Source organism: Meriones unguiculatus, chromosome 3 (genome assembly GCF_030254825.1).
Source record: "Meriones unguiculatus strain TT.TT164.6M chromosome 3, Bangor_MerUng_6.1, whole genome shotgun sequence".
Taxonomy (NCBI): Eukaryota; Metazoa; Chordata; class Mammalia; order Rodentia; family Muridae; genus Meriones; species Meriones unguiculatus.
In genome coordinates, this window is record NC_083351.1 from 83,330,800 (window position 1) to 83,353,512 (window position 22,713).

The window sequence follows — 22,713 nt, forward strand, 5'->3', positions numbered from 1 at the left end:
AGAAGTGAATTATGACCAACTGCAAAAAGGAACACACTACTCAAAGTACTAAAATTTAATGAGAAGACAATTTTTAAAGTAGATAAAACCGAAGAGAAGGTGCACAGACCATTATTGTAAATTTAAAATCTTGCGTTTCCTTCGCTCATAAAACTTCTGAAATGCCATTAAAAACACACATGCACAAACCACGCAATTATAAATCCTCTGAAGCATGTAACAGTGATCAGCTGCTCCCCTCCCCCATCCCGTCAATATAAAAATACTACAGCCACAATCACATTCCAGCCTGTAATGTAATTCAAACTAAACAAGTCGGAGACAGTGCTTCAAGGGCAGAGTCAACAAACACAGACGCTTTGCATCAAGGACTTGAAGTAGCTGAAGAAACTGAGGCGGCACGGGTGCTGTCTTCCGGTGGACCGGCGAGGCCCCCTTCTGGGCAGAGATGCACACAGCGCCAGGGCAGTTGGAGAAAAGCTGCACCTTGCATCAGTGACCCTCCCTGGAGATTTGGTTGTGAGGTCAAATTTTTAGATACTTCATTTAAATGTCATCATCTGCGTTTTTAGGAGTAATAGCTTTGTTAGTTAGGAATAAATGGATCATTTTATTCATTCCTGTAACCATCATTTCTGCATTCTTATTCCAAATGGCAACCTGTTATAATTCGGAGGGGAGGTGGGGGGACGGGGGAAGGTTTTCCTGCATAGCCCAGGTTTATCTTGAATTCATGATTCTTTTACTTCAAACCCCCCACCCACCCACCCAGTGCACACCACTACGACCAGCAGCACCTATCATCCTCCAGCATATTACATATGGACAATTTTTCATTTCTTTCTCTTGAGAATATATGGTCTTTGCTTTGAGAGTATAAGTCTTTGTTTTGTTAAAGGGAAGAAATGAACCTTAAGAGAATAGTTACTCCATTATAAGAAACTTCCAATTTTTACCTTTAAATTTTTTTTTAATTATATGTGTATATATAAATTATGGAAACGTGTGCACATGTGAGTGTAGGTATGCACAGAGTCCAGAAGAGGGTACTGGATCCTCTGGAACTGGAATTACAGGTTGTGAATGGCCCAGCGTAGGCGCCGGGCACCAAACTAGTCTCCTCTGGAAGAGCAGTATATATTCTTAACCTGAGTCATCTCTCTGGCACTCACTATTTAAACACTAGACCTCCTGGAAGAAGGCATGAATAAAATTTTACTGTAGCAATATGCTATGATTTTAAAAAATGACTCTTAAACACTTACTTTAAATGCATCCATTTTATCTAAATACTTTTTAAAAATGTTCTAGGGTTGGAGAGCTATCTCAATCAGCAAAGTGGTAGAAAGACCTGAGTTCAAAGGAAAGAAGGAAGGAAGCACACAGTGGTGCATGTGTTAGAGGACACAGGCGGAACCCTGGGCATTTCTGGCTAGCCTGCTTAGCTGAATGATACATTCCAAGAAACCTTTCCTTAAAAAAAGGAGGCGGGGGACTGCACATGTGGAACAGCACCTGAGATGTTCTCTGCCTCCACATCTGCACACATGAATCCCTGACATGCATGGTCATTTACATAGTCATAATACAAGTTGGGATGAGCCCAGGTCCCTTGCGCCTTGGTGAAATCAGGGGCAGAACCAGTCTGAATGGACTCAGTAAAATACCAAGGCTTTCTTTTTCATTCCTTTTTCTTCCTGTTTTGATCTTGATCAGTCTTCCAAACACTTGTCTTTTTTCTTTCACATGTATGTGTGTGGTGTCCATGTGTGAAGTATGTATTTGCATTTTGTTTATGCACTTGTGTTGGGGGGCGGTGCATGTAGACATGTGAGGCCTAAGCTTCACACTGGGGGTCCTCCTAGATCACTTTCATTTGAACCCAGAGCTCACCAATAAGAGCTAATGTAACTAGTTAGCTTACTTTGGGGCCTTGGAAGCCTGTCTGTGCCTTGCAAGCACTGGAATTATAGGCAGGCCACCAAGCCCACCTGGCATTGGTGGTTGCTGGGGACCTGGGCCTCTGGCTTCCATGGCAAGCACTCTATCACTAAGGCAACTTCGAAGCTAGCTATGAAGAACTTCCTTGTGATGGGACTAAAGCTGTGGCTGAAGGAGGGGCGAGCACTGCTTGCTGATCACTGTGACCTCAAACCTTAATCCTTCCCCTTCCCGAAACACTCTTTCAGCTTGGTGGAAGAGCTAATAGTTGTTTACATCTGTCAGACTTTTTTAAAAAGGGCTAATTTGTTCCCTTAACAGAGCAAATGACAAATGACGAGAGACACCATCTTCCCACCCAGTAACAACAACATAGAAACACGACCCACGATGCCAATGGCTCTCAGTTGGAAATTCTGTCCAGGTCTCTGAACGACACTAGTCACGATCAGAACAGCATCAGGATTTCTGACAATCCTTTTTCCGAACTTTTGATTTTGGTGCTGTGGGAAAACAAAACAAAACACAAGCAAAAATAAAGAACCAGATAAGTAGAAAGTGAGAGATTCCAAACAACCACATTGAGTTGTTTTAACGTGAGGCACTGAGCAGGAGAAAACTCACCATTTGGGTTTTCCTGTTTGTAGAAGGTCTTTAAGAGCTCTACAGCCTCCTCAGCACGGTACCCAGGGATGCACTGACGAGGGAGAAACACAAGGTGAGCATCGGCCACGACCGTAAGTGGGTTATATATCCCAGCAGCAGTGTGTACACCATTGCAAAGAAATAAAGGGACTCCACACCATGTTCATTACTCAGGACAAGCATCAGCATGGATGAATATGTACATCTCCAAAAGACTGGGTACCAAGCCTTAACCGAAAGTCTCTCTCAGTCACTCACTACTGGGGGTACTTAAACCCTATGTGGTACGTAACTGGACCTCTCAGGCTGCTGCAGTGATAAAATGAGATGCTAACCAGGTGGACATAAAGCACGAGCTATTTTTACCTGTTGGATTTTCCAGTGTCTCACCAAGCATGGGATGTTATACAGCCTGGACTGGTAAACTAGTCTTAGTAAAATAAATCAAGTCCATAGCTAAGAATGACAACCTAGTGTAGTGTAAAAGGAAAAACACCCTGACCCTGACTTGACCCCAAGCCTAAAACCAGGGCTAAGAAACAAATCCCACCAATCTCTGCACTTGACCCAGACACACACCAGTCCCTGAACATGAAACCCACCAATCCCTGAGCTTGCCAAAGAAACCTACCAATTGCTGAGCTCAGGAAATCCCACCAATCCTCACTCTGAAAATCTCTACTCTGGACAGCCCTGCCCCTTCCCCAACTCCCTACCCCAAGGAACCGAATATGTACCCTGCCTTCTGCTCATTTCCCTACTGCATAGGCAGCCACCCTCCTGAGTTTTTCCCTCCCAGTAAGTCTCTATGTGAAGTTTGTGCACTGTGCCTTTCTGGTATTCCTTGGTTCTCCATTACCAGGATACCTCCTGCAGGCAGGGCTGTAACAGTTTTGCTGGGAACCCATCCCTGCTGGAGCAGAGCTTGCACTTGCACTAGGGAAATCTTTACTGTGCACCAGGAGCAGAATTCCCGAAGCGGAAGCCTTTCCCTTCAGAGCTGCAACACTTTACAGCTAGCAATGGTTTTTATACTTTGAAGAGTTTATTATTATTATTAAACAAAACACTATGTGACAAGAGACATTTCTCTCACAAGAGGTAAAACTATCTACTATTGGGTCCTTCAGAGAAAAAGAAAAAATCATTTTTTTGAGTTTGCTATGGGGGGTTTAAGGAAACTGTTGCTATTGCTTTTGCTCTGGGATCTGGGCAGAAGAGACGAGAATATGTGAAAGCAGCAAGAGCCATAAAGAACATTCAATGACATATGGGTTAACATGAAGGCCGAACCTGGACAGCGGCAAGGAAGCACACCTCCTGGAGTAGGGAGAAGTGTGGGCTCTGTGAAAGCAGGCTGAAGGGCTTGGTTGGGGAGGGGACAGAAACTGGCCATACAAAATGCGGCCAAATGCCTGGGGATTTTAGCACTCATCTGGTGAGACTGGAAAAGATCTAACTCATTGTGCTGAAGTTTATGAAACAATTCAGTCATCTCTCAAAGTGGTGTCTGGCCAAACACCTGCAGATGGGAGGCCAGCCTCAGGGGGCATTGCTGAGACTGAACCTCCTTTCCTGGAGCCTCCCTAGGCTCCCACCTGGGATCTTCCCCCATGGTAACAGTAACCTTCCTCCTCCTCCCAGTACAAAGTGCTACCCTTGCCTCAGAACTTCACTTTCCTCCTCAATCACCTCCTGTCTTATGCTCTCGAGGCTCTACTGATGCTGCCTCTCCAGCATCCCAGGGTACTCACTGATGGAAACATGGGCCCCCTCCCAACACAGCTCTACAGGCAGGAGGTGACCTGACACTCACGCTTTGCTTACAAGCCTCTCCCCCCTTGGTTTCTCAGAACACACCATGCTAGCCACTGCTGGTTAGTGTGTGCTGGCACTGGTGCCTTCCAGCAACTCTATCTTCACTCTCCAAATGTCCACCTGAACACAGTATTATATTAAAAGACTCTATAACTCTAACCAGAGAGCCCACCTCCATTTTGTCCTCTGTCCCATGAGCCTGACCAAAGAAGAGGAAGAAAACCCAGCATCCAAAAGCCTGACATAGCAAGGCCTCTTAGAATATAATTTGGAATTAAACCTCGATCCATGCTTTCAAACCATGGCATTCACTGTCCACGGAGCCAACATGGCTGTGTATATGAACTATAAAAGAACTTTTCTTGGCTGAGAAACACTGACTGCACTGACACACCCAAGAGAGAACTGTTCATGCCTTCATGCTACCATCACAAGCATGTGTGCGTGTGTGTGTGTGTGCATGTGATATGTGTATGTATGTGTACCACACATTCATAGCACACATACCACACAAGGTACTGGTGAACTCTATTAGGAACTCACAATCAGGGAAGAAACAAAGATTTTCTTCCATTGAGATGTAGTCTGATTCTGTCATGGATTTTTAGAATACTGATCACACTCAATTGGCAAGTCCATCAAGAGATGGATAAACAGAAAAGGCAGGGGTGGCAATAGGGAGGGAGGGAATAAAAAGAATATATTACCTGAAACGGTCTCCCAGTATTGGGTAGGTCAGCAGAGGCAATGTTTAGGACGGAACCACAACCACCAAACCGTTCATTCTGACAGCCGTAGACAACCAGCGGGATTTATAGTACAGAATTAAGGTCCTGAATGTGACGTGCAGAATCATGGCAACTGTAGGCTGCTGCTAACTTAACTCCCTTAGAAAGCTCAGAATAGACTTCAAAACAATTCATCTTTATGGTTGGTCCTTACAATGATAAAATTTAGTTATACAAAAAAGAGAGAGATAGAGAAAGAGTCTTTAAGTATCTATAAATTAAAATCTAGCGATCGTAGGTCAACAGGGTGGCTCAGCTGGCAGAAGCACTTGCCACGGAAGCGTGACAAGCGGAGTTTGAGCCCTGGGACCCATGTAATGTGGAAGGAGAGAACCAGCTCCTCGGATTGTCCACTGACTGTTACATGTGTACCATGACATGTGATTGCAAGCACAGTAATAGTATATACATAAATAAGCAAAACCTGGCAATTGTAACCAGAACAGAGACCAAGTGTTTTTGCTTAATATGCAATTTAATCAATTCTCTGTTCTTCCTTAAATCACTTTTTCAGAATCGTTGCCAAATTAAAAATTTAATTCAGGAATTTCTCCTTTTAAAATACATAATTTAATTTCTAAAACCCATGGTAAGAGGAGATAACTGATTCCTGAAGTTGACCTTTGCCAAACAAATGCCATGGCATACCTGTGCTCCTCACAATAAATAAATAAATTTAAATGGCAAGTAAAAAGTGGATGGAAGCCTGGTGTGGTGCATGTGCCTATAATCCCAGCCCTTAGAAGGTGGAGAATCAAGAGCTTAATTTTAAAAAGCACAGTGAGATCCATAACCCTGGCTTCATTAGAGCCAGTCTCAAAACAAAAATAAGAAACTAAAACAAAATAACCACCCAAACAAAGGCCAAAAACCCACTCACATTATTCCCTGTTCTCTCCTGCAAGAATGAGGAATGAGGAAACAGAATGAGGAAACTGGTCTAATAACTCCTCCAATAATGGTGCCAATAATTCCTCAAATACAAAGACAGTATGTTTTATTGTACCCCAAAAGCCCTCTGTATTGTTTGAAGTGATAAAACTGCATATAATTTTAAAAACAAATGAAACTACAAGTATGAATAATCACTTGCCTAGAATGCACAAGACTCTCAGTGTTGTAAATTATTTATTTATTTGTTTGTTTGTTTGTTTGTTTGTTTCTAGCTGGGCACAGTGGTGCACGCCTTTAATACAAGCACTCAGGAGGTGGAGGCAGGAGGATTTCTGTAAGTTCCAGGACAGCCTGGTCTACAATGTGAGTCTAGGACAGCCAAGGCTACAAAGAGAAACCCTAACTTAAAAAACAAAAATTAATTAATTAATTAATTAGCTAGTTAATTCTAGAAACTGACTACACTCCGCATTTATATTGCTCACTCTACAAAAGATACAATCCAACTAAATATCACTGACTAATTTCCATGTATGTACAATGATAATATCAGGCAGCATTTTACTTCTTATTTACCTTGAACTTAATCTGTTTTTCCTTTTTTTGCACTTTGTGATAGGTAGTCATGGCAAAAACAGACTAAGACAGAAAATATTTAAATTACCTATAATCTGTCAAACAAAGGCAAAAGCATCTTCCTCAGAATGTCTACTGTGCTCTAACTTAATTTGGGTCCATCCTTACACAAGAGTTTTAGTTCTGAGATTTTCTTCCTGTAGCTTATGTGTTCAATAGTTTCATGGCTATTGATACTGAGAGAGAACGGGTAACTTTGCTGTATACAGATAATCTTTCCTGTTTCTTGCTGAATTGTACACCATCTTTATAACTGTTTCCACACATGAGGAAAGGCATAGCTCAGTGACAAACAAGCATGTGCTTAGCATGGGCAATAGCCTGGGTTTAACCCTCAACATTGAAAGGAAAAACAATAAAAAGAGAAAAAAGGTTATCTATTTGGCCATTTTCTTGCTCACAGGCAAGGTAAAGACAGGAAAGCAAAAGCGCAAGGATACTCATGAGGCGCAGGGCAGCCGCGCACATGATGCATGGCTCCACGGTAACGTACAGCACGGTGTGTTCAAACACTGCAGCAGGGCTCTGGCCATGCCCATGACACCAGGCGAGGACCTGATCGATGGCCACCATTTCAGCATGCCGAGTAGCCTGAAGAGAGGCAGATTGTATTGGTACTGTCTGTTTCATACAGCTTATGTCTCTACAATATGCAAAACAAATTCAAAAAGCATTCCTACTATTTCTGCCTTTAATGGAGCGTAGATTTCAGGATGCCCTTAGCCATTCCCCAATTCAACTATCATAATTTCACCAACAGAGATGCCAATTCCATTATACTACATAAACCTTGCTATGTGTTTAGTGAAAGTCTCATGTACCTTGGGAAATTTTTTTTCATTAAAATATTAAAGAAGAAATAAGTCTCAAAATGATGTCCATGGTTTCTGACTACTTTAAGGAAAGTTTGAAATTTTTATAAGTTTATGCTCTAGTTTCAAATAGATTTTCTTTTTTTAATTTTGGCTGTGTTTTTTTATTATTATAATTTATTCACTTTGTATCCCAGCTGTAGGTCCCCCCATCCCCTCCCAATCCTGTCCTCCCTTTCTCTTCTCCCATGACCCTTTCCCAGTCCACTGAAAGGGGAAGTCCTTCTCCTCTTTCATCTGACCCTAGCCTATCAGGTCTCATCAGGACTGGCTGCATTGTCTTCCTCTGTGGCCTGGTAAGACCCACCTCAGAGGAGAGTGATCAAAGAGCCAGCCACTGAGTTCATATCAGAGGCAGTTCCTGTTCCCATTACTAGGGAACCCCATTTGGAGACTGAGCTGCCATGGGCTACAGCTTGCAGGGGTTCTAGGTTATCGCCATGCATGGTCCTTGGCTGGAGTATCAGTCTCAGAGAAGTCCCCTGGACCCAGATTTTTTGCTCTCCTTGTGGAGCTCCAATACCCTCCAGGTCTTTCTATTTCCCCTTTCTTTCATAAGATTCCCTGCACTCTGCCCAAAGTTTGGCTAGGAGTCTCAGTATCAACTTTAATATCCTGCTAGGTAAAATCTTTCAGAGGCTCTCTGTGGGTAGGCTCCTGTCTTCCTTGTTTTCACCCTCCTCCAATGTCTATCCCATTTGCCTGTCTGAATGAAGATTGCGTATCTTACCCAGGGTCCTCCTTCTTGCTTAGCTTCTTTAGGTGTACAGATGTTAATATGATTATCCTATATTATATGTCTACTATCCACTTCTAAGTGAGTATATACCATGTTGTTTTTCTGCTTCAGGGATATCTCACTCAGGATGATCTTTTCTAGATCCCACCATTTGCCTGCAAATTTCATGATTTCCTTGTTTTTAATTTCTGAGTAGTATTCCATTGTGTAAATGTACCACAATTTCTGTATCCATTCCTCAATTGAGGGATATCTGGGTTAAATAGCAACAAATCAAGTAATTCAATTTAAAAAATGGGGTACAGAGCTAAACAGAGAATTCTCAATAGAGGAATATCGAATGGTAGAGAAACACTTAAATAAATGTTCAACATCCTTAGTCCTCAGGGAAATGCAAATCAAAACAACCCTGAGATTTTACCTTATACTCATCAGAATGGCTAAGATCAAAAACTCAAGTGATAACACATGCTGGAGAGGTTGAGGAGAAAGGGGGACCCTCCCCCACTGCTGATGGGAATGTAAACTTGTACAACAACTTTGGAAATCAATCTGGCACTTTCTCAGACAATTAGGAATAGTTCTTCCTCAAGATGCAGCTATACTACTCCTAGGCATATGTCCAAAAGATGCTCAAGTATACAACAAGGTCATTTGCTCAACCATGTTCGTAGCAGCTTTATTCGTAACAGTCAAATAGATTTTTTTACTGATCTCACTCTAAAGCAAATCTGTATTGAGTTTACTAGAATTTCATCATTCTCACTTTAGGAGATGAGATTTTATGACACAACAGACTCTTAAGAAACACAGACTTGAGATTGCAGATGCTTCCTGGGAGACAGTACACTACAGGAGAAATCACCCAGCATGTGGAATCAATTACACTGAAATTTGAATCCTGACAGTGATGTACTTATTATGAGTCTTGAGCAAATTTTGGACCCTCCATGTCTAAACTAGAATTTACTGTCATTCTCTCTACAGCTCATAGAGAAATCTGAGCCAATGTGAACCAAGCATGATATGGCAATGATGCTATTTAGGTACTCTTCTTTCCCTTATTAAAATAATTCTAACGAAAGGGTCGAGGGAGGGCCTTAAGTTTAAGAGCACTTGTTGCTCCTGCAGAAAGCCCAGAGTTCATTTTCTACCACCAACAATGGGTGGCTAACAAATGCCTGTAACTCCACTGATCCAGGAGATCCAATATCCTCTTCTTGACTCTGAAGGTATCTGCAAACATACAGTTTATATACATACACTCAGGCATGCACTCATGCATACAGACACACACAAACACACACACACACACACACACTTTTGCACAGCAGTTTCCTCTAAGATAAAGTTTTCTACTTTCAATATGAGTTCCTTAAGACACAGGATGTTTTATGGAGAAGTGAAACATTCCCTTCTTCAGGAAAGCTCCTTAAGCTCAGAAAGTAAACAACTCAAAGGCTTCAGGAAGTCCCCGAAACTGACCAGATATACTAGATAACCCCTCCCTCCTCAAGTGCATATAAGCAGTAAGGGCTGATAAAAGACACTCCTAGACCAGCCATTCTGCCTGGAAGAGGCTCAGAACACTTACGGTGCCTGAAGGAAATGCTCTCCAACCTGCCCAGCTGCCTGCGGGTTATACAGTGCGCTTCAGGTTTCCAGCTTTCATGGACCATCACCAGTGCTGGGGCTAGCTTTTGTGTTGTAGCTATCTTTATGAATCATTTCTGCTCCTGTAAGTAACCCAAACAAAACTAACTGGCCCAGCAAGCTGGACTTGAGTGACTTGCTTACTTTTGATCTATTGCTTCCTTATCTAAAGTGAGTAGACATTTGTTCACACCTGTCCAAGAGTAGTGTCACAAAACACATACACAAAAAATAAACCTTTAAAATAACTTAATGCAAATTCCTAAACGTGAAATATACCAGCAATTAAGTTAAGAAGATGTAGACAAATAAACAATGAACCTACAACAAACAATGAAATAGAAATAGTAATCAAAAGTTCCTCACAAAGAAAAGCCCAGGATTGGATGGATTTGTGTCCAATTTCTACCAGCTCTGGCTATCCTAGAACTAACTCTGTAGACCAGGCTGGCCTTGAACTCACAGAGATCCACCTCCCTTTGCCTCTCAACTACTGGGATTAAAGGCATGAACCACCACTACAGGCTTAAATAGTTTGGTTTTTTTATTTGTTTGTTTGTTTTGAAGCAGGGTTCAAGATAGGATTTCTCTGTCAAGTCCCAGCTGTCTTGGATTTCATTCTATAGACCAGACTGACCTCAAACTCAAGAGATCCACCAGCCTTTGCCTCCTGAGTGCTGGGATCAAAGGTGTGTGCCACCACTGCCCAGCAAATTCTACCAAACTTTTAAAGAAGACCAGCCACCAATATTCCTCACCCTGTTCTACAAAATAAAAAGAGAAAGAACATTACTGAACTCCTACAATGCAAGTCTTATCTTGAGACCAAAACCAGATGAGTGTACAGCAAAGGAAGAAAGCTGTAGAGCATCTTTCTTGATGAACATAGATGCAAATATTCTCAATATTCTGACAAACCTAATGCACGAATACAGTGGTTCACACATCAGTCAAGCGGGTCTCATTTCAGAGGTACAAAGTTTGGTCAACACTCAGTAATCAATAAATGCAAAATACTATATAAGTAATCTTAAAGACATAAATAATATGATCTTCTCAACAGATACAGAAAAGGCATTTGACATGGTTCAACACACCTTAATGATAAAATGTCCTAAAGAAACTAAGAATAGAGAGGACTAAATCTTAATAACTGCCATAATAAAAGCCTACAGGTAACAACCTAAATGAGGAAAAAATTTAAAACATTTCCTCCAAATCCTGGCATGAGACAAAAGTGACAAAAAAAAAAAAAAGCATATAGATGAGAAAGGAAGAAGAGAAATTATCTCATGGCATGATAAGAAGCCTTGTGGATTTTACATCTGATACTTTCAGCAAAGGGGCAGGACAGAAACTCAGCACTGATGAAAAGAGTAGATTTCCTATATATCAGTAAGAAAATATCCAAGAAAGAGAAGTTAGGGACAAAAACATCTCATCTTCACATTGATGAAGTAAGAGACCACTATACTACAATGAAAACTTCATGACATTCAAGAAAGAAATTGAAGAAAATAGAAAACAAAGCTCGTTCATGAGCATGGATTAGAAGAATTAATATTATAGAAATGGCTGCATTACCAAAAGCATCAACAAATTCAGTGCAATCCTTATCAAAATAATAATGGCGTTATTTGCAAAACTAGAAAAAGCAATTCTAACATACACACACCACTCTAAAAAGCAAAAGCAACCTTAATAGAAAGAACAATTCTGGAAAAATATATTACAATACCTGACCTCAAATTACACTACAGAGCCAAAGTGATAAGACAGATATATAGATTGGTAAATATGGCACCAAAACAGACATATAAAATGTCTTTTTGTCAGTGAAAGAGAATAGAGGACCCAAAATAAATCCACATAATTATAACCACCGATATTTGATAATATAAAAACATATTGAAAAAAAGACAGACTTTTCAACAAACGGTATAGAGAAAAATGAATATCTACATCCATAAATAAAATTAAACCCATGTCTCACACCCTACACAAAGATCAATGCCAAATGGATCAAAGATATTAATATAAAATCTGAAATATTTTAGCCCCTAGAAGAAAACTGGGAACCATGTCAATAGATAGGTATAGGCAAAAACTTTCTGAAAAACATTCCAATGGCATATGTAATTGAAAAGTTTGGAAGCTTCTGCACAGCAAAGGAAACTATACACAGAATGAAGAAAGGAGCTACAGAATGGGAGATAATCTTTGCCAGCTACACCTTGCTGAGACAACATGACCAAGGCAACTTATAGAAGAAAGCTTTTAACTAGGGGCTTGCTTATAGTTTCAGAAGGTTAGCCCATGACTGTCATGGCAGTAAGCAAGGCAGCAGGCAGGCAGGCAGGGTGCTGGTGCAGCAGCTGAGCAGCGCTTACATCCTGATCCACAGGTAGGAAAGAAACACAGAATGGGGAGAGAGGGGAGGGAAAGGAGGGAAAAAGAGGGGGACGGAGAAAGGAGGGAGAAAAAGAGAGGGAGAGAAGTAGGGACAGAGGGAGGGAGGAAGAGAAGAGAGAGACTCAGAAAGAGAAAGACAAGGTCTGGCTGAGCTTTTGAAACCTCAAAGCCCACCCCTGTTGACACATGTCCTCCAGTGAGGCCACACCTGTAATCCTTCCTAAATAGCTTACCAAGCATTCAATTATATGACCCTACTGGGGCCATTTTTATTCAAAACACCACAATGTGCGTATGTATGCATACTTGAAGGTATGTGCACCCACATGTATGCATACAGAGGTTAACAAGGGTGTAAGCTGTCCCATCTCAGCTCATCACTCTCTGCCTGGAGAATGATAGCGAGAGTGTCTCACTGAACCTGGACCATGGCTGGCTGCAGCAATCCTAGACATCCTTTAGTCTAGCCTTCCCAGCTCTGCAGCCACAGGCACCTGCATGGCCACACCTAGTTTTTTATATGGGTGCTGGGGACTGAAATTCAGATGCCTTGTACTTGCACAGCAAGAAATCTTACCCATTTCCTCAAAAGTACTGCATTACCATAAAGTGTCCCAGACTCAGACCAACAAATACTGCCTGTTTTTTTGAAAGGTGGAATGGAGATTTAAATTTTCACATATATACCTTTCATAAATGTATACATATAAGGGTACAAATCATAAAAACCATGAGAGGGGAGTAAGAGCAGTTAAGGAAGAATAACTAGAGGAAAAGGAAAGAGCATGAAGAAAGAGGGCAGCCGGACAGTGGTGGCACACACCTTTAATCCCAGCATTTGGGAGGCAGAGGCAGGCAGATCTCTGAGTTCAAGGCCAGCCTGGTCTACAGAGCAAGTTCCAGAACAGCCAGGGCTATACAGGGAAACCCTGTCACGAAAAACCAAAACAAACAACAACAACAAAAGAAGGCAACAGACTATGTGTGACAAGAAAGCAGAAGGGGACTAGCTGGGGAAACGGGCTAGAACTAAGGGCTGGGAGAAAAAGGTCACTGAAGAGCAAGTATAAAAATCTCACACTGATTTTAAAAGAAGACCAACAAAACAGTCCAATTTAAACATGGCTTAAAGTAAACCACAAATTCTCTATGCACTAATTTACACTGTCTGTGACAATGACATTTGTCAACAATTGGTACTGGAAGCTAACTCTATACAAGCTAACTAAATTCTGTATGTAATCAAAAATCTCCCCTCAGGACCTCCCCTATCAGTGGACTTGGGGAGGGGCATGTGTGAAGAAAGGAGTGGGAGGGTGGGATCGGGAGAGGAGGAGGGATTGAATAAAGTATATATAATAAAGTGAATAAAGTGTAAATAATAAAAAGAAAAAGGAAAAAAGAAGAAGAAAAAAAAAATCTCCCCATAACAAACACAACACTGGGTGAGGCTGACAGAAACGTGCTCTTTCTCCCGTGACCTGGAGCCTGGCGAAAAAAGTACTGGCATTGACCCTCAATGCTGTGACAGCCAGTGGCAGATAAGAGCAAGCCTGGGTGACTACAGAATCAAAACCCGCTGACAGAAGGTCTTTACAGACAAGGGTACAGTTCTGGCTGCATACCAATACAACAGGAGAACTTAACACAAAAGGTTGCTCCAACTGAAGCCTTTTAAAGCTCAGATTCAGAATTCCTGAGAGATGGCACCCTCACAGCTCTCAAGAAATACCAGTTGAACTGAATCACCTTTTTAGTGCTAAGGAAACATAAGCTAAGCTGTCTTCTCCTGCACTGAAAATACACAGGGAAAGGGAGTGGGAGGCGACAGGGCAGTGTTGGTATCTTAGCCCAAAGCAGAATTCTGGTCTTCTTACAGGGGGCCCGGTGTGAGTATATTGTATTAAAAGGGCAAGCCCATGAGAGACACACACAGTGGAAAAACCCTGGTTAACCCCAAAGGGTCTAAGAAATCAAAGTTTCTGGGGACTCAGCCTTTAGTTTTCATAAGCATATTCCATCAAACACACAGTACAGATTGGGAACTGTAGCAACTATTTAAAACAGAACTGCTTGGTACGCATCTCTCTAACATGTGTATTATCTGCCTCGAATGTTTTTATGCCCTCATAACAGGGTTCCTACTTGACCCGAGTTTTGTTAAACCTCAGGGTTGTGATGGATGAACTTTAAAGGCCTCAGAGCCCCAGCACCAACACTAGACTGCTCTATGCTCCCAAAGAACATAAGAACAAAGTCCATATGGATGGCCTTGAGTCCTTAGAGTTATGTTGTCCTTGAGTCCATCTGGTCCTTTATAGCCACAAAGTATAGCACAGCAATTTTACCTACTTCCACTTCTACGGGTGCCTACCATGACACACTGTTGTGATACCATGTTTAAGAAGCACTGTTTTAAACCATGAACCTTCCAATCTGATCACAATAACACCAAGTAATTGAAGCTGAGACACATGTAGTTGAGGACAGCTCATCCTGGGGACCTTATTTCATTGAATAGCCAAAAACATTTTCTCTAATACAATCCTTTTATGCCTCCCTACAATGCATACATTGAGGGTCTTTTCCCCTTACCACCCCAAAGAGAAAAAACTAAAAGAAATCCATTATAAGCTACACGGATCTGCTTTGCAAAGGTGAAATTTCAGGTTGAATTTGCTTCAAGCAGAAATGTACTCATTTCTTCTGTGCTGATATTCTGATATGATGAAATTCCTCATTTCGTTTCACCAAGTGTTAAAAGAAAACATAATAAAACTTTAAAAAATTAACCATTTCTTAGCTTTTAGGCTAAGATCACAAATGTAGGTATAGAAAATTATCTATATAATTTTATAGCTTCATTTAACTTTGCAGAATTTTTAATATCTAAGCAAAAAAATCATATAACTGCTATAATCAGAAAAAATTAATATTTGCAAAGAAGGAAAGAAAGATCTAGGGCTGGAGAGATAGCTCAGTAGGTAAAGTGCTTGCTGGGAAAAAATGAGAAACTAAATTTAAAACCCCAGAACCCATGCAAACAGCCAAACATAGCCAAATATATTCACAGGCAGCCCCAGTGCAGAAGGGAACAAGGGGCTCCTAGGCAACCCCAGTGCAGAGAAAAAGAATGGAGGGATCTGTAGGGTTCGCTGGCAGCAAAACTAACTGGACTGATAAGTTCCAGAGGCAGTGAGAGATCCCGTCTCAAAAAACAAGGTGGGAAGTAAGAGAGGAAGCCATCTTGACCTCAACCTGCAGGCACACGTGTGCACACACAACACACACACACACACACACACACACACACACACACAAGCACACACAAAGCGGCAGGGGCAACTGCCCCACAGGACACATTTGGTCTTGCCTTGTCTTGCCAACTGGTTCCCAGAATGGCCATAGTATGTTTTTGCATTTTTACTGCTCCACTCACATTTTTTGTCTGATTCACTTCATTTCTTCCCTTCCCCACAACTTCATTGTTATAGACCATAAGGCAGCCAACAGGAACTTCAATATTTTCAAGTGCTTCTTTGGCCTGGAAGACAAAGAAGAAAATCTGAGAGGTGATGTTCAGTGCTTGAAAGGCTATGCAAAAAATCACATGTGTGGATAATGACCGGGACACAAAGAAACACAGTTGTGCTTTCTCCTTCTTAAGTCTGATGTCCTTGTGCTGTGCTGTGCTGTGTTCTCTGCTGGGTGTCTTTGTTAAGGCGCACTCAAGAATGTCTCCCTTCCCAGGTCCTGAGCCTCAGCTTCTCTCACTGAAAGCACATGCTTTTTACCAGTGTTCTTAAAATGCCACCTCTTCTCAGACATAATACACACATTTACAAAGAGGCGGGAGAATGTATAATGTGTAAATATTTAGGTATAATAGTTTCCCTTGATAAAATTCTTCTTGATTTTTTTTCAGATTCTCTTAAGATTATAGAGGATCCCATGGAGTACCAATACCATGAAAATGATCAGACTGAATGTCACTCTTTTCCACAACTTCTAAGAGACACACCAAGTTTAGGAATACTTTAGGTAAAAATAGCATGAACTTGGAAAATATCTTGGAAGTTTCTTTTAAAAGCTCCTCTCCCAGCTAACTTATTCAATCTGGCTTCTTTCTCGGCCCCTGAATTGCTCTGCTTGGCCTCAAACTAACTCTAGCAATCTATTCTAATCTCCTGGCTTCTTCTCATTCTCTGGCTAGTTCTGTCTTCACCTGTGTCTAGTTTGTTCTCTCATTCAACCACTCTCTGTAAAACTCTCTAGGTAAAACTGTTGTGCCTCTCTCTCTCCTCTTTCTCTCTGCATTGCCCCTTACGTTTGTCTTTCCTCTCGCTTCTCATGAGAACTGCACATATACTATTCTGTTAAATCTTTCTCTGATTCATCACTTTTTCTGTCACTCAATGAGATATCACTTTCAAACATGGGGCCTTCCTTCTACAAATTAACTTTGCCTTCATTGTTTAGGATTAAAGGCATGTACCACTACTCCTGGACCTAAGCTTTTCTTTACCTGAAACTTGCTCTATACCAGGCTGGCCTTGAAGTTGGCTCTGCTTGCCTAAGTCTCCTGGATTAAAGACATGTTGGTATTCCAGCCAGATCTCACAGATCTAAAACACCTTTGGATGTGATCTCTTGCCAGAGCAGCCATATTCTGAATTCTTCTTCAATACATAAAATCTATGGTCCACAGAGAGAGATGCACGGACACAGTCTAACACACACAAAAAGTCACACACAGTAAGCTGATAAAAGTTTAATGAGCTCTTCGGTGTGTACCAATGAGATTTCCCTGGCTCTGATAGTGCACTGCAGTGAGGCAAGCTGTTACACTAAAGGTAATTGCATGGTTGAACCTTCTCTATATATACTTTTACTTTTTGTGGTTTCCTGTGCTTTATAATTATTACAGACAGAAAATTTAGGAACTGAGCTAGTGAGGCAGGGCTGTTGACTGTTATAGAAGACCCTAGAAAAAGATAGGCCAAAATAGAAAAAAAGGTGTCCGCTGTGTCAGTTCAGTGATACAGTTAATTTAGGTAGAATGGTGGAAATGAAAGCATAGGCTTGACAAGACTGACTTCCTGTGTCAGATTTTCATTGTTCACCTATCCCTCACCTAGTAGCCCTCTAAAGAGGGAATGCTATGTCTACATCTCACGTATTCTGATCCTCAGAGGTTGAAAATATATAACTAGGTAAGTTTTTTTTAATTGTGCTTTGGCCTGAGACTACTTAAAGCACATTATAAGTTCATTTAGTTTATAACCCTAAAGTGATAGGGACACTGTTCTCCATAGTGCAGATGAGGAAACTGAGACACAGGGATACCGTATAACTTGGCCATCTAAGAGATTTGTAATGAGACTCTAGGGGGTCTGACTTTCCTCATTACTCCCTGCACAAATTATTGCAGCAACTCTGTTGGGTGCTGGGGGAGGGGGTGTCTCTGCATAGTTCTCCCTCTAACCTCTCTTTAGTAAACAGTGACTTCACTGACCAGACACCTCACCAGGTTTGGGTTTACTGTGGTTTAAGTGACAAAAGGAGAGGGAGGAGTTAGGAAGATGGAGAAACATGGAGAATTTGAGGCTCATGGCGATAAAAGGATAAATGGGAGCCATGTGATAAGGCTTTTGGTAAGTCTATATCCTGGACAACTGGAGGTATGATGACATGAACAGTTTCAAACATGAAAAACAGAATCAAAGACTGGGCCAGTAAGATGGTTCAGCAAGTAAAAGGACTTACTTTGAAAGCCAAATTATCTGACTTCAATCCCCAGATCCCACAAAGGAAGGAGAAAAATCTCTCTTCTCCCAAAAGTTGTCCTGTAATCTTCATATGTATGCATGTACACACACACACACAAAATTATTTTCTACATAGGTAGAAGGAGAGAGCTAAAGCGGGCCGAGAGCCCTATCCACTATACCCCAGATGTGCTGCAGAGCACTGCTATCCTAGCAGCCTTTCTCTGCTCCCAAATCAACAGAGACTCCCAAATCAACTGAGACTCCTGGTACCTAGTTCCTCTGGGTACCTTTTTTCTTCCAGCAAATTTTTCTCACTAGAAATGACAGGGCTATCTTAAAAAGACAAACAACATTACTGATAAGGAACGGCCTTGTAGGCCATAATGAGGGTGAGTGGCTGAGCAAATGTATGACAGTACAGCAAGGTGAGAAGAAGACTGTGAGAGCTGATTTAGAGGAACTGTTTTCCAATACATATACATAAAAATGTGCATACATTTCCTCTCCTGAGAAGTTCAAAACTTGTATGAAAGTTGAAAATCCACGTGCAGACTCTCCAATGCCTTTCCCACCTCTTCCCACAAGTGCCTTCCTCTTGTCCCAAATGCAAAAGAGTTTGGGCAAAACAGGTCTAACTGTGTAGATGTCTTTGAGCTTAGGAAGCTGGCCTTTGGAAGAGGCCAAAGTTCTACCACTGAAATGACAACTTTCTCTTCCATAAACTAACAAATTCTGTGAGAAAGACAAACCAAAAAGTGTTAATATATAAAAAAGAATATATGATTCCATTTATGAAAAAAGATGTCTGTTTCTGTTTTCACAAGGATAGAAATATATGAAGGATGCTCACAAAACGTCAGCAAGGCTATCTCTGAGGTCAGGACTTTTAATTAATTTTTACATAATCTGTTAAATGTCCTTGACCTTAATTTCTTATGAATATGAACTTTTGTAACCATTAGAATTAAAAGTTGAAATATTTTGATTATGAAAAAATAGAAAAAAGAACATTCCTGCATCAATGGCTGAGTTTTAAAGCCTTTATAATGATGTAAACAAATTGGTGTCTAGATGGCTATACTATATCACCTAGATCCCTGTAAGTATATTCCATAATGTTCACAGAATAAAAACCTAGCATCAGAAAGACTGTGCATGTTTATATACAAGTTTCTATCTCTGCAACATATCAACATGAGTAAAGCTTGAGAAAACATGTAAACATGACCAGAGCACTCCACACCAGCAATTCCTAACGGGAAAAAGGGAAGGAAATACAAAGACAGAAAAAAAAGTATTGTAGAAAGAGTAAATGAATGATACGTGAGGATTGTGCCAGGCTACATTTTCATATGACCCTCTACCAGAAACATCTTCATTATACATGTTTAAGGATGTCGGGAACAAACCACAAAAGAATGTGGATTTAAAAGTATGTGTCCATCAATGGAAAGGAAGATAGCCAGGTAGGTAGCAAATATCCCCAGGCGAAAGCTAGGGCTACATGTAATACATACTGTATACCAATCATTTTCCCTCAGCCCCAATTACTATGAGACAAAGCTAAAGAAACTTCCCCTAGAATAAAACAAGCTGTTGATTCCGATATTTTGAGCGCTGATGATGGTGATGAGAAAGCGCGCCACGCACACTTGCTCAACTACCCGGGTCAGGATGTGGCCGGGAGAAAAGTTTGCACTCTCAGTTTCCACTTGCCGGGTTCCTCACCATTCGCATCGCCTCCTCCATCCACTTTTCGGTTTCCTGGACAGACACCATGCACGAGCCGTCTGTAGCAGTGGTGGAGGCCACTTTCTCCTCCATACCACCGCCACTTAGAGCCTTCCCAGTCCAAAGGGCTAGAGGAGAGAGGACAGCGGAACTCGGCAGGCACGGGTTCTTGCTTCCGGGAAGACGGAAAAAGGAGAGGCACCCGGGAGCTGTTTGTGGACGGACCCACGCATCCAAGGCCCAGTAAGCGGCGTGGGGGACGGAAAGCACTGCTGCTCCTCTCTAGTCCACGCCCCCTTCCTCCGCTCTGGCGACAGCCTCTGCGCAAAGAAGCGTTGGTTGTTTCTGGAGAGCACCTAGCACGACCACAGTGTTTCTGCCGGAGGTCTGGCCCAGATTGACGAAGACACGGTTTCCTGGTGAGCCAGCCCCTCTCCCCTAGGCAACCCACACACACCCAGGGTCTGAAGATGCTGAGATCAATGTGGAATTTTCTGAAACGTCACAAAAAGAAATGCATCTTCCTGGGCACAGTCCTTGGAGGTGAGTGACAACATGTTTTGGAAGGGGACGTTGGCACAAAGGAGTAACAGAGGTGCCTTCTAAAACAAGCAAGGCCCACTGAACCTAGTCCAGCATATGTGGAAGCGATTGTCTCAACCTTCAAATGAGAACCTCTGAGGTTCTTTTATCTCCCCTCTCTGTGCCCTTTGCTCCTTTTTCCCTCACCGGCCTTCAGGAACCTACCCCAATGAAGTTTCTTTTCAAAACACTATCCTTGTATAGAGACATTTACCTTCCAATTTTTTTCTTTCCTATTATATTTCTTCATCTTTTTGGCAACTCCAGTACTCTAGCTTTCAACCTTTCATAGGAGTTTCGAAATATTCTAGGGCAGTTAGATTAAGTGTGCACTTTGAGATAGTGTTTAAAGTTAAATTGAAAACAGCAGCTTGCTGTAAGATATACACTAGAAAAATGGGGGGAATACGATATTCTATTCTGCAATTTAAAACCTACAAATTCTGCACCAACACAGTTCTTAGGATTGGGTTATTCTGCAGTGTTGTCAGGACTGTCAAGGTTGTAGGCATTGCCCATTTTGGTGATATAGTTGAGTTCAGTGGCTGAGAGGAGAGTTAGAATCAGATAAGATGAAAACATCTATGCTAGAATCGTACGTGGCTTTGTGGTTGAGTGCTTGCCCACTACGCTGTATCTCAGGTAACACACACACACCTCACTCTGCTTTAAACCCTTGATCCTGGTAAAACAACACTCAGTTCGGAAATCTGGGATTTTAAGAAGAGTCTTTTAAACAACAACAAAAAGGAAACTTGGGAACTTTAAAAAATTTTTTTAAACTTGAGTTAAGAAAGGTTATCACTATCCTCTAATCCTAAAATATCCTCTTATCTTAAAATATATGTTATAAAATGACCTAAAATATTAGGTCATTGATAAGGTAATAGCCATATCCTGTGTATCTCTGAGGTATATCACAAATGAATAATGATTGATAATCACCTTTGAGAAATACTTTATAAATATAATGTGTTTTATATTACCTCCAGTAATATATTTGCATTGTGCCAATACTACAGAATACATATGTGGAAAATAAAGATGTCTGTGTCATGGAAGACATATAAATACATTTTTTTGCTTTACCCAGGGAAAGAAAATTGTCCCTAGCAATTTCAGATGGGAGAGCCTAACCCTTAAGGTTTATGAAATACGTAATGGCAGATCAGAAATAATCATAGGAAATACTAAAGAGTGTATGGATATAGTGATAGGTTTTCTTTTGAAACTTTATGAAAAGCTTTGTAATTGCAGATTAAGAAGGAAAAAAAAAAAAAGCTGGGTGCCTCCCAGCACTTGGAGGCAGAGGCAGGCAGATCTCAGTGAATTGGAGGTGTGGTCTACATAGTGAGTTCCAGAACAGCCAGAGCTTCAAACTGAGACCCTGTCTCAAAAAAGAAACAAAAAGAGGGCTGGAAAAAGAGATTCAGAGGCATATAATAGAAACGCTAGTTTTTAGCAAAATAGAAAAAAAATAGTTGAACAACCTAGTTCTGATTTGTAAAGAGTTTATATTTTTCTGTATTATAAGAAAATTCCTATATTACATTTTAATTTATGGAATATTTGTAAGTGATTGTACTACTGGGGATAGTATGATTGAACAGGTACAATTTACAGATTTTTAATCACCTACATTTGTTAGAGACTATATGTTGAACACCATAGTAAGCTCATTCCAGCCAATGGGAATGATAGCAGGATAGTTACTGTTAAGCCATTTTTAAATGTAGAAACTAGAGTCTATTTTTAAATAGAGAAACAAGGAAGTAAGAACGCAACCTCAGGTGTGTTAGATCCCAGTGCATATTGTCATTCCATACTCTACCACTCTGCTTTTGTGGATTCTTTGATGTTTTATGAATGAAGAAATAAGTAAAATACTATTAAAAGACCATGAAAGGATTGAATACAGAGCATATTGATATGAAGCAATATGAAGTTTTATAAAATGAGGGTAAGGATTTCATAAGAGGAGTGGCACATTTTGACAGACTTGAAAGCTGAATAGGGTGCTATTATCCATGATCAAAAGTTAGATATTTATTGCTGGAAAACCACAACCAAGCAGAACTTTGAGTTGAGTGGCTTCTAAAGTCAGAATTTCTATTTTCCTGCATTTTGGATGGTGATTTCGTCATGTCCGTTGATGCAGATTGACCATTTGAGACCAGACGAGAGTAGTGGTTCTCAAAACTGTTTCATGGGAAATTAAGGACTCCCCACAG

General features: G+C 41.1%; 2 protein-coding genes across 4 annotated transcripts in view; one reads left to right on the plus strand and one right to left on the minus strand.

The window, feature by feature from the left end:
* Window positions 1-40: 40 nt before the first annotated feature.
* On the minus strand, window positions 41-20,076 carry Adat2 (adenosine deaminase tRNA specific 2). The gene is made up of 6 exons (XM_021656179.2): window positions 19,898-20,076; window positions 15,838-15,942; window positions 7,163-7,313; window positions 5,112-5,218; window positions 2,566-2,638; window positions 41-2,444 (listed from the first exon to the last, which is right to left on the minus strand). Exons 1-6 carry the CDS (start codon window positions 19,991-19,993, stop codon window positions 2,401-2,403), a joined length of 576 nt encoding a protein of 191 aa, XP_021511854.1. The 5' UTR covers window positions 19,994-20,076; the 3' UTR covers window positions 41-2,400.
* Window positions 20,077-20,118: 42 nt separating this feature from the next.
* The window catches only part of Pex3 (peroxisomal biogenesis factor 3), a 29,722-nt gene continuing 27,127 nt past the window's right edge, over window positions 20,119-22,713 (plus strand). Inside the window, exon 1 of one of the 3 annotated variants that reach the window (XM_021656184.2) lies at window positions 20,119-20,443. In XM_021656184.2, the coding sequence (XP_021511859.1) occupies window positions 20,371-20,443 (73 nt within the window). In that variant the 5' untranslated portion in view covers window positions 20,119-20,370. The remainder of the gene's footprint in view (window positions 20,444-22,713) is intronic. The other 2 variants (XM_021656185.2, XM_021656186.2) reach the window with 2 other exon arrangements.